The 13,139-nt window shown below is 41.0% G+C and overlaps 1 protein-coding gene across 3 annotated transcripts in view; it reads right to left on the bottom strand.

Annotated features, from left to right (window-relative positions):
• The window catches only part of LHFPL3 (LHFPL tetraspan subfamily member 3), a 436,749-nt gene that overhangs the window by 142,179 nt on the left and 281,431 nt on the right, over positions 1–13,139 (bottom strand). For all 3 annotated transcript variants that reach the window (XM_065559207.1, XM_065559174.1, XM_065559129.1), the window contains exon 2: positions 608–844. In XM_065559207.1, the coding sequence (XP_065415279.1) occupies positions 608–844 (237 nt within the window). The remainder of the gene's footprint in view (positions 1–607; positions 845–13,139) is intronic.

Raw genomic sequence — 13,139 nt, 5'->3', positions numbered from 1 at the left:
GTCCAGACTTCAGAGAAAATAACAACAACAACAACAACACAAAACAACAATAATGATAATAAGTAAATAAAAAGATTTCAAAGTCCGTTCAAAAGCATCTGGTGGTCTGGATTTGGCCCACGGTCTGCCTAGTGACTACCCCTGGGCTATCCCATTACATAGCTCATTGCCAGTCTCCCAAGCCATCCATTCCCTTTGTTACTTTCTATTGCACAGTAACATACTGTGCATTAGTATATTGCAGGTATTTATAATTACAATGCAAAATCCTGAAGGAACCAAAATAAGAACAAATATAGAGAGGCGTATGGACAAGGATGAAGATGGTAAAGTTTCAATGCTAATGAAATACAAAACAATATGAAAAAAATATTTTATCTACTCCTTCCAGAATGTTAAGTACAAATCAGCAAGTTCTTTAACAGAGCAGAAATTATTGTAACTTAAGGAGGTCTTTGATTTGGGAACTAAAAAATTATTAAAATCACCCAGCAAATTACAACATAAGAAAGTGTGCTATATTCTGCTAAAAAGAGAGAGAATTGTTTTTTTAAGTATTTGCCCTTGAGGCAGCACAGAGTAGTATCGTTCCTATAGGCAATCCTACCTTTGTTTTCCAACTTGAGTTCCTCTGCTAGCAAGCTGTCTTGTCTGTTGCCAAGCACAAATGCCAGAAACGAGAGGATCAGGGCATCCAAGATTCCAATAATAGCCAGGATATATGCCCAGCGGACTGAACAAGCCCCAAGTGTGTACTTGTCTGTCTTTTCACCACACATCCGTTTTACCTCATCTGAATCCCAGCCATCAGGAAAAATCATACAGCCCAGGACGAGACAGGCAGCTTGGAAAAAAACAAAAACAAAAGGAGAATAATGGAATGATGTGACCAAACTTTCATTTTTTGCATAGCTACATACTTTATTATTAAAACACGACCGTTTTATCTAGAACTTCAAAAATAGGTTCCTTAAAAAACAAATATGTCACACAATTATGAAATCTAGTTAAATATTAAATGTAAAAAAGTTAGACACAGCACCAACTTGAAACCCACTAAACGAAAGAAACAAATTAAAGTCCTGTACCTGAAACCCCCAGCCAATTTTTGTGGTTTTAAAATCTCATTTTCCTATTGCTCAGAACGTTTTTCTCTTCTTTGTTGTTGCATGAAAGACTCACACACACAAAAAAGGACAAAACTGATTAACTAGCTGATTATACAGGGAAAACAGTGAAACTGAATATGCATAAAGTGCTGTCAAATGCCCAAAAGTAAACAAATGGAAAAAACAGAGAAATACTCCATAAATTACAGGAATCTCAGCTATATGTAGTGTAGTTGTAGCCCTGTTGGTCCCAGGATATTAGAGAGACAAGTATCGGGGGTAGCCGTGTTAGTCTGTATCTACAAAAACAACAAGGAGTCCGGTGGCACCTTAAAGACTAACAGATTTATTTGGGCATAAGCTTTCGTGGGTAAAAACCTCACTCACCTCACTTCTTCAGATACAAGAGAGACAAGGTGAGTGAGGTGATATCTTTTATTGGACCAGCTTCTGTTGGTGAGAGAGACAAGCTTTCAAACCACACAGAGCTCTTCTTCAGGTCTGGGAAAGGTGCTCTCAGCATCACAGCAAAATGCAAGGTGGAACAGACTGTTCAGTGTACGTAGTCAGCACATATTATGAGGGACCATTCAAGATAGAGTGACCCAATATGACAAAAAGAGAGGGATAGGGAGGTACAGATTGTTGTAATAAGCCATAAATCCAGTGTCTCTAGTACAGTCCATGATTTTTAGTGTCGAGCAAAGTTATAAATTTAAGCTCCCAGGCTTGTCTTTTGAAAGCGTTGTGCAGGTTTCCTTTGAGGATGTGGATTAAAAGGTCAGATATAGAGTGATCACTTTGTGAACAGTGTCCACCCATAGGTGAGGTGGTGTTTTTATCTTTTATCCTGTTCCTGTGTGAGTGCATTTGCAAGTGTGGTGGTTGTCTGGCTTCCCTCAATTGCTAGGATGAGAAAATAGCATAAAGACAAATTCCCAAACCTTACTAATATGAGCATATGTGGAGTCCCTCCACTGAGTTATTACTTGACTAAATCTGCATTATTGATTGGGAAAATATGTACTTGACATCTCATGGGAAATTAAAAGATAAACTATTTGACGGGAGTGCTAAACAGAAATAACTGCACCAAGCCAGTAGTTTCAAAGGCATTATACTGATGTGTGACTGGTGTAATGCAGTGAAAAATCAGGCCCACCATCTTAAGGACAGGCAATTTTAAATCATTCTGCATTGACATTCACCTTAGAGGAAGGAGGGGATGTTTGGATTAGGGAACTGCACAATTAGTATTGAGGACACATTTCATATCAAGGCAACATGCTTGAATTGTATGCCTATGGGGTCCAATGGTAGAACTCTTGCTCACACAGATAACTTCACTGAAGTTAACGGGTCTACCTGTGTCAGTAATACTCGGTGTGAAGGTTGTGGAGTCAGGCCCATCATGACTAAGGCTAGGTCCACACTACCCGCCTGATTCGGTTGGTAGAGATCGATCTTCTGGGATTGATTTATCGCGTCTCATCTGGACGTGATAAATCGATCCCAGAAGCACTCCCCCGTCGACTGCGGAACTCCTGCTCGCCGAGAGGAGGAAGCGCTGTCGATGGGGGAGCTTGCCTGCGCCGCGTGGACCCGCAGTAAGTAAACTTAGTTCGATCTAGGAAACGTTGACTTCAGCTATGCTATTCTCGTAGCTGAAGTTGCGTTTCCTAGATCGATCCCCCGCCCCAGTGTGGACCAAGCCTAAGTGAATGTAATTAATATCACTGAATTTTTTTTTAAAAGCAATACAAAAGGAAGAATCTAAAGATAAAAATTGTGTTAAATTAGTTAATTTATTAGTATATACAGTACTGTCTAAATGAAAATCAGCAAATCTATGTGCTTTAAATTATCCATTTTAGTGTCTCTGTTCTGGCTTTTCTAGCTTGGAGGCATGTCTTATCTCCAGTGCAAACCTCTGCCTCTTCAATCTGGCTGTTTGGTATACTGGGGCACACTATTCTTCTAAAAGTATATCCAAACTTTCAATGGCCTCTATAATGTCACTGAAGTTGAATGCATGTTTCAAAAATGGACACTGAATTTTTTTGTGAGTCTTAATGCACAGTATATAAATATTCTGCGATAAGCCACCTGCATCAATGGATAATTCAAAGGAACTAGCTGGATTCATGAAAAATGTACATATAAGTAACTTCAGGCCCTCTAAAAGGTTGTTGGACAAATTCTGATCTAGTGATGTACGTATGTTATAACTTGTGCAATTAGGAGCAGAATGTTAACCTGTGTCTATTCTACGGCTGCTGGTGCTACAGTGAACTTTTAGGAGGTGGTACAAGTTCTTTCCATTTCAAGACAAAGTTAAGTCTACCACCTCCCCTTTTCCCACACCCAAACAAAACCAACTTCTTTTGCAAAAAAACAAAATTACCTCACCCAAAAACCCAAAATACTTGTTACTCAGTGGCACTCAGGTCTTGGAATATAAATAGAAATGGGTATTAAGATTCTCTCAATTGCTATGATGAGATAGTATGAAAGAGACAAATATCAACTAGGAATGGCGTTTTTCTTAGGATCATCACAAAAGTGAGTTATTGAAGGAAGCTGGAAAAATAATGTTTTTAATATATGTTTGTTTGATTAATAAAACCTGTTTGCACCTAATGCATTTTACGAATTCTTACTGAAGAGCTCATTTGTGTGAAAATATATCTTCCTGTAATATTTTCTAGGACAATTAGACCTACAGTGATTTGCTGAGTACATGCTGGTTGAGCAAATTAAAATGCCTTTTGACTGCCTTAATTTATTTACTCAATTATCTCATATCACCAAAGAATTAATAGACAAATTATACAATAATTTTCTTGCTTGAACCAGTTATTTATATTTTAAAAAAATTACTTCTCCCCTTTGAAACATAAGATCACTCTCATATGTGTGGTGGGCTTTGTTGAAACGCACTAAATTCTCACAGTTCCTTTGAACTAGTCTCCATGAAAAAGTCAATATTTACCTATAGTACTTAGAATTGAAATAACTGTAGATAAATATTTGCTACATACTAGCAACCACTGCACACAAAGAACAGTTTACATACTGCTTACAGTAGTCACCACCAAAATGACAATATTTGTCAACAGTTTTGAACAGTTATCCCCCAATAAATAGAAACAGGGATTTCTGTGCTATGTGGGGATGTCATAGGTTTCACCCCCACTCTGAACTTTAGGGTACAGATGTGGGAACCTGCATGAGAAACCCTAAGCTTAATTACCAGCTTAGATCAGTATGCTGCCACTACCAAATCGTTTAAACAACCATTTATGAGTCATTTGGGAACTCTGTCTTCCCCGCCAAAATATCTCCCTCCCAAATACTATAACCCTTCCCTGGGTAGCCTTGAGAGACTTCTCCACCAATTTCCTGGTGAACACCGATCCAAACCCCTTGGATCTTAAAACAAGGAAAAATCAATCAGGTTTTAAAGAAAAGACTTTTAATTAAAGAAAAAGGGTGAAAGGAATACCTCTGAGATTAGCATGCAAGCTATTCTCACAGACAACAGATTCAAAAACACAGAGTATTTTCCTCTGGGCGAAAACCTTAGTTACACAAAAGAAAAACCCAATTTAATTCCCCCTCTTATGCAAAATGAAGTCACAAAAGGAAATAAACATAAGCTAATTTATTCCTTCTCTAATACTCACTACCCTGGTTGATTCCTTGATCTTTTCACTCCGGCACAGAACTTAATGAATAGAACAAAAGAAGAACTTCCCTCCTTCCTCTTGAAATATCTTGTCCCCCCATTGGTTCCTCTGGTCAGGTGTCAGCTAGGCTACTTGAACTTCTTAACCCTTTACAGGTAAAAGAGGAATTAACCCTTAACTGTCCGTTTATGACAGGGGACAATTGGAAAATATTGAAATTTGAATGTTTTTTAATGTATGCCACATCAAACATAGGCCCTAAGTATTTCCTGGAAATGATTTAGACTTTGTGCCTCTTTATCTAGGTTATTAGGAATACATGCCCTGAGCTAAGCATTACTGTACAGAGCTTCTTAAATAAGATTCTCACATTTCCAATTAAGCTAGAAAATATAGCTGACGATAAACTCTTTTAGGTCCGATCCTGCAAGCAGTCATGCACATGCTTAACTTTACTATTGAAATCAGGGGGACTACTTGCAGTTGTAAAATTAAGCCCATGTGTAAGTTTTTGCAGGATAAAAGCGTTAGTGTAAAATTTTAAACAAAGGTGAAGCTGATCCTGTAATTCCAGGATGCAGTGCAAGTGGAATATTTCCTCTCTCAGTTCCCTGTACAGTTCAGATATTTTCTACTGGATGAGAAAGTAGGTCCAGATACTCAAAGGTATTTGGGCACCTAACTCCCAAGTTCCCAAATACCTTGGAGGATTGAGGCCTCAGGTGTCATCTTCAGATGCAGGAATCATGTCACAACTTTAGAGGTTAACATAAATAAAATAACTTAGGAAAGCTTTCTGCAATTAATTCCTAAAAAGATATACGCATGTCTGATACTATAACTCCGGTAACTTTTCACTTCTCAGCTGCAAGAATATAAAAATTTTTAAAGAGAGAAAAGACAGGTATAAAATCCACCTACAGATTCTCTTTTGTATTGCTAGAATGTTTTACATTTTAATCCTTCTAAAGAGGATTAGGCAATATTCTCTGTAAGGAAGCAGCTTTTGGATTCATAGATATCTTTTAAAAATAGAAACCATTTAAAAAAGATAAATTATGTTGCAATTACAATTGAACTGCAGAGAAATCTCTTGGTAATACAGATGCAGAGCCTGATCCTGCAGGTCTTATTTAGTTTAAACTTCCATTGATTTCAATGGGAGCATAGCCTAAAAAAGGTATGTAGTAAAGCCTGCAGGATATGGTCCATTGTTTGCAACTAAAATATGAAAACAATAACTCCACTTGATTGAGCAGAAATTCTTTAACATCAGATATTTTTAAAATCCCAGAAGCTTTCAGTGACTGAAGCTGTCTTTATTGAATGAACCATCAATTTCTACAAAACTTAGGCTCCATTAACAACCACCACAACAAAAAGAAGTTAGATTTATGTTAGCCTAATTGCAAATGCAAAATGAATGTAACCTATTAGCAGTCTTCCTGAGCTTGCAGACAGTTTATTCCAGTGTCTCTGCTGCTCATTATAGCTTCCCCAATCCTCAGAGTGAAATTGACAAGGTGCTGAATAATCTCATTGCCACTACTTAGAACTCTTGGGAGGGGGGCGGGGGGGAGAGCAGTGAAACCGATAAGAATCATGTCCGTTTTACTCTGTTTTTGCTTAGGAGCAACAGTCAAGGCAATGGAGTTGTTGCCCCTGAACTTCACTGATAGATCTTCCCCCATCTTTCACATCAGACTTAGGCTAATAGGTTTGTCCCTCTGGCTAACACTAGTAGGCATTTGATAAATCTTTCAAGCTCTGTAATAATTAATTAATTAATATAACTCAAAAATGCCAGATATACATTTTCTTAATAGCTTTTTCCTCAAACAAATGTCTGCCATGAGTTGTCAGTTTCTTCGGGGCTGTGAGTGACAAGACAAATCACTGAAATTGGTGGCAGAGTCTAAAATTTCAGCTCCTGGAAATGGAAGACACTAGGAAGGGTACAGAAATGACACTTTCAGAGAGACTGGAAAAACAGATTGAGTTATTTATGGCATTGACTGACTTGCCACTCAGATCAATCAAATATTATCAGAGTCCCCTGTAGTACTGTACATGCTCAGGTTGAAATAGTGAGTAACTAAAGTTCATGGTCAGATACTTTCCTCAAATACAGATGACATATTTTCATGGAAAATACCATAGATTATAAGGCTAGAGCAGTGGTTCCCAAACTTTAACAATCTGTGAACCTCTTTCACGAAAATGTCAAGACTCGCGAACCCCCCGCTAAAAATGAATATTTCCAGGGATTTTCTCCTTTACCTGAGTATAAATTATAAAAGCAGTGATCTTGGAAATACAAAATTTGTTTTTATGACATGATTATTACACACTATTTATTATTACAGTATTTTTATTACGTTATGAAAACGGCAACACTCTTCCAAGATCTCACTTTCATAGCTTGTATCACTTTGAATAAACCTGTTATAAGACATGGTTCCTATGTTTCATCAAGGAGTATCAGATGTGAAACAGCAGGAAAGTATTTAAGAAGTCAACTCAAAGAGTTCCTCCTACACAAGCATTCAGGTTTTGAGCAGTCCAGGCAAACAACGCAGTTACAACAAAGCTTAAACTTGTTCTTCGTAATAATTTTAAAAACAACACTAGCTGCCTATTTCATTTTAAAAACAGCAAAAAATATCCACCTCCCTTTCCATTTCTTATAAGGAGTCTTGAAGTTTAAATCTCCTCAGTGTGATAGATAGGCTTGCTTTGATCTGCTTAGCTCTTGGAAATCCAGGGGCTCTGGGCTGCTGGCCCGGTGCTGCCCAGGATTTTTAGGGACAGCTCTGTCCGCCATTAGGGATTTCTTTCCCGAGAACCCCCTGTAACATTTTGTGAACCCCCAGGGGTTCACGAACCCCAGTTTGGGAATCACTGGGCTAGAGGGACCATTGTTATCATCTTGTCTGACTTCCTAGGGTCATAGGAATCCCCCAAAGTAGTTCCTGATTGATCGTTTATAAAAACACCCAATCTTGATTTTAAAATTTCCAGTGATGTTGAATCAACTACAACCCTTGGTAATTGTTCCAATGATTAATTACTCTCACTGTTAAAATTGTGCACCTATGAGTTTGTTTCTATTTATAAAAAAGCTAATTGCTATAGAAATAACTGGTATTGACCAGTTCTCACTTTCTCAACACATTACAACAAGCAGGGCTCTTCCATCCTTTCCTGGCCGCGTGAACAATTTACTTGCACATGAGATGCAATGGAGGAGTGCTGCTTGGTAGGAGAGAGAAAGAATGGAGTAAGAGCAAAAGCTGACACACCGTTGTCCACTACCATACACACACAGAAGACTTCATGTCCCTAAAACCCAGAGAGATTCTTGGTTTTTAGGACCTGTCCTGTTCTTTACAGGTGGTTTACAAAGATGGTGGGTGAATCCCTCGCTCTATTGAAGTAAATGGGAGTTTTGCCATTGACTTCAATGGGACCAGGATTTCAACCAGTGTATTGCTACACTAAGCATTCAGGTGAGGTCTGGGTTGAAGGAGCCATCAGCTCGATGGGAAACGTGGATGAAAGAGAGCCTAATACCTGGGTTCAAGGAGATTGTAACTGCAAAATCTGTGCCCCTTGCACAATAATCACCAACCTCTTGGTGGGAGGAAGGTCCTGGGGAAGAAAGGAAAGGAGGAAGAAGAGAGAAAGAGAAAATGTTCTTTTAAAAAAACCCAAATTGTTAGGGCCCTAGATGATGCTAAAGGAATGGAAAGGAGAGAGAAGATCCTCACATATATGCACAGGAGAGGAGGGGGACAACAAAAGACAAGTCAAATTGTGGTCACATTTGGACAACTTGGTTTGCATTTTCTGCAGGGCTCTCAGACAGCACAGTGATGAGCATGGTATAAATATCTAGTTAGACAGACAGAATGGAGGGGGCAGGAGGTAATGTACCAGTTGAGAGAGCCAGCAACTGACTGGTGGTGAATGCCAGCAAACGTGCAAGCTAGTTGGTGGCAGAGTCTGGAAGTTCAGCACTTGCAGGATTATAAATCCAATCACAGCACAAGGTCTGGTGCCTGTCATGAGGGGGGTGTCCTCTCCAGATGAGTCCTCTATGGTGCCTCTGCATATCAGCACGCAGGCTACAACTCACTCAGCCATGAGCAGCTGCTGTGCTTCTCTTCCCCTTGCCAGTCCCACAGTGCTGAGTGGACTGGAAGGAAATACGTAGATTCACAGGGTTAGTGGTGGAGAGACTCATTAGAGCAGTGATTCTCAACCTGTGGCCTGTGGGCCACTTGCGGACCAATCAGCACACAGCTGTGGCTTATGTGACATCGTCAGTGCCATACAGGTAGTATATATAGTGTGTGTGGATGCAGTCCACGTTATACAGAGAGAGCTGCATACATGGCCCACAGTGATAAATAGGTTGAGAACTACTGCATTAGAGCCTTTGCAGGGAGACCATGGGGTTGAGTCCAATGAGCTGACACCTGGCTGAGGAGTGGGAATAGACATTAGGAAAACAGACATTGTAAAGAGAATAGGGAGCAGGCACTGGGAAGTGGAGAGGTAGGGGTGTGAGTGTGTGAAGTGCAGAAGCAGATGTCACAGAAGCTCCTACCACAATATAAACAATAACAGTGTAACCCCCCCTTTCCTCCCTGGGTTACTCAGGAGAAGGCAATACTCGCCTGGGTGCCTGATGTTGTTGACATTAAAGGAGATCCTGAGTATCCCAGTGGTGATGTTGGATACGTGGGAATCCTCTATTCACCCCTCTGCTGCAGTCCCTTTACTCCTAAAGGAATTTTAAATTGGCGGTGCCTCCACCTGGCTGGCCCCTGTACACACTCAATGGTGTGCCTTGGGAACCTCCAGGAATAAACCTATTCTAATAATAATCTGTGGCATGGGTCTAACTCAAAAATGCCAATTATAAATAATATATATCCAATATACTTAAATTAGAGTTAACATGCCTTTACTTAACAACTTAAAGGAACAGGGTATAACAGACTAAGATTAAATGTCACTACTAATTTAAATCCACAGGGGGCAGTTGAATAAAATCAATTAACAAATATAGTATACAGTAATAAATGACACCTACTTAACTGGCATTTACACTGCCACCATTTACCCCACCCTGGAGTGTACTGTACAGTCCTCTGGATTTCAGAGTCCTAGACACTTGCTTGCATGGGTGCACTTGAAGATCTGAAGCTGGAGACAGCGCTTTGTTGGTTCTGTCAGTCCAGCCAAGGCAACAAGCGGCACAACCCCTCTGAAAATTGGAGTTGGCCCCCCACCAAATGTCAGCAGCTCTGGGTCCTGGTTTGATGGGAAGATCACTCTGCCTCTCTGCTGCGCCCTTTCCCTTGCAAGTACTTTCCCAAACAACAGTGGGGGTTACTCACAGTTCCTTCACTGCAGGCCCACCTCAGTCAGTTCTAGGCACAGCAATAGTCTCTCTCCTGGCTCCAACAGCCACTAACAGCCTCTGAGGCTCCCTGCTCCATCAAAGCCCCAGCAGGCTCTCAGCAGCAGCTTCTGGCTTCCTAGCAGCAGCTCCTGGTATAGAGAGAGCTCCACACTAGCAATCTTGCTCCTCTCCCAAAATGGAGTCCACTGCCTGCTCTCCATAGAAGAGAAAGTCTCTCACTCTTTCCCCAAGGCATCATGAGAATTGTGGTCTCTAAGGCTGCATTGCAGCACACAAGATCTTCCCAGCTGAAACACTCCCGATTAAGTTCAGAGACCCCACTAGTAAAGGGTGCCTACAACAGAGATAACAAATAAAGGGGGAAAGGGAAAGGAATGGCGAAAAAGAAAAGAGGAGGGGGAGGAGAAGGGTGTGACCTGAGGAAGAAAGTGGCTCTGGAATGAAGGAGGCGGGTAGCGTGACAGAACAGGAGGAGGACGTAGAAGACAGAGCAAGGAAAGGGAATGGAGAGGAGACCAATGCATAGAAGACCCAGGAAGAGCAATTAGATAGAATAGGGAGAGGGGACAAAGAGAAAAAATAAGGTAGGACTTTAAGCTGATGAGGTTAAAAATAGTGAAGGAGATGGCCATGCCAAAAGAGCATAGAAAATATGGCCAAAGAGGTGGGGACTAGGGGACATCAGTAAATAGGGATAAATACTGTGTTTTTCTACTTTGCCCTTTTACAGAAAGGTGCCCTACTTCTTCATTCTGAAAGATGGGGCATGGCGGGGGGCACAGTAAAGGGCAGATGCCTATATTCTCTCCACTCCCAGCCCTCCTTGAGTCAACCCTAGTTTAGCCCAATCCCACATCCTCAAACCCCACAGGTACTGTGGCCTGGCTTTACACTTTGAAAATCAGTCTGACTCCACACAACCAATACCACAAGCAAAGTTAAACACAAGCAAAGAAAGCAATGACCATCATTTTTAGTGTAAACATGTATAAGTTTTATAGATATTTTAATTAAAAAACAAGATGGGGGAAAACCACACACACAAAAGGGACTGATATAATCAGGTCTGTAACCGATTCTATAGTACGTGTCACTATTTCAATCATTCAGACCTTTGGGAGTCTGACAGCTTTATAGCCAGCAACCACTTACATACAGAAAATGAAGAGAGTCTAAATTCAGTCTTTAAAAGCCCACACACTATTGCACAGAAAGCAGGATATGGCGCCTTCTGGTGTTGGTGTGCTCAAGATGAACTTTATTAAAAATAGAAACCTGCATTTAGTTACCTCTATCAATTATTCAAGCTTACAGTCATTGAAGAAATGGATGCCAGCAGCACTGACAAACCAGTGAAAGGGAAGCTGTTGCAGTCCTGGGGCAGGACAGGGAAGAGAGGAAAGTTCAGGTTTGATAAAACCATTTTATCAGAGAGGCTCATATTTAATCCAAATTGACTCCAATTTGGCAAAAGCCCCAAACTGCATTCTTGCCACACTGTTTTACAAGCAGTAAACTAAAATAAATATACATAAAAAAACCTACAGGCCATACAACGCAGCTCCTTGCCTTGTCTTGTGGTCAGCAAACCCCCACCCCCACCAGAGACGTCTATATTGCAGCAGGAGAGTGCTTCCCAGCTTAGGTAGACAGACTCACACTAGCACTGTTCCAGCTAGCATGCTAAAAAGAGCGACGTAGCACGGGTGGTGGCTCAGGCTTTATATATATATATATGAGTAAATACTTAAGAGCTCTGGGCAGGTTTTTACTCAGGCTGCTACCTTGAACTTCCTACCTATGCTATCCTCAGCTACACTGCTCTTTTTAGTGCACTCGCTTTGCTTGAGCTAGTACTCCTCTGTCAACTCCTGCTGGGAGCACAGTCCCAGCTGGTAGTGCTTTCCTGGGCTGCCATTGAACTGTGGCTGGGAATTAAACCCTGAAACTCCAGGGGACAACACAGGGATGGCATGCAGTGGCAATAGGCTGCACCAAAAGACCAGTAACAGCCCAACAAAGAAATGTTCCATACAGAGTGTCAATACAGTGAAACACCTGGTGAGAGAGAGAGAGACACTAACTGCATTCACAATTTCCCTGGCAGCAAGACTTAAAAATATATGAATCAAAATAATAACTGCCTCATGGAAAAAGGGTAACTGATCATCTGATTCATGAAATGGTGATGGTCAGTGTGTTCCAAACCTAAGCTAATTATCTTCTTTGAGGAGATCCTGAAGGACAAGAGGGAAGTCGGTGCATGAGGCAATGGAGTCTCTTCCAAGAGCAAAAGCCAGTGAAAGAAGGAAGAAGCAACTTTATGATCAGCATTCAAACAGGGGTGGGATTTTCTTTGTCTTTTCTTTTCTACTGTGAAAATTACTGTTTTGCTGGCAAATGGAAAAACATGCACTACACTAATCCCAAGGTGTTAAAACATCTTCAGGATTGGTCAGTTTCTTAAAGGCCTTTGGGAGTCTCCTAGGAAGACCTGTGGCAGAGAGGAGGTTCGGTCTGCTGGAAATAGTACCAGGGTGCTATTCATAGGAAGAGCCAGCTCCAAAAGAACTCACCTTCCCCCTTACAAAACCAACAGCTCTCCCCTGTTCCTCCCCCTGTTCTCTGCTCCTCTTCTCTTGCTATTGATGGGTCTCACAACTGCCTTACATGGGGAAATCAATGGATACCTGTGGGGTGGGAAGGAGATGGAACCAGAGTTCAGAGTGGCTATATGCTGAGGACAAGTGCACGGGCTAAGTGGAAGTCAGATGACAATGCAATGCCATCAGCCTGCTGAGAGGAGACAATTAGTATAGAGAAAAGGAGGAGGGCTTCACCTGAAAAATTGAGGAAGTGGAAGCAGAAGGGGACAACTGTCTCTTGTCTTTTACCTTGAAATAATAC

Source organism: Chrysemys picta, chromosome 1, assembly GCF_011386835.1.
Source record: "Chrysemys picta bellii isolate R12L10 chromosome 1, ASM1138683v2, whole genome shotgun sequence".
NCBI lineage: Eukaryota > Metazoa > Chordata > Testudines > Emydidae > Chrysemys > Chrysemys picta.
Note: the sequence above shows the minus strand (reverse complement) of the source record. Positions and strands in the feature narration are given on the sequence as shown.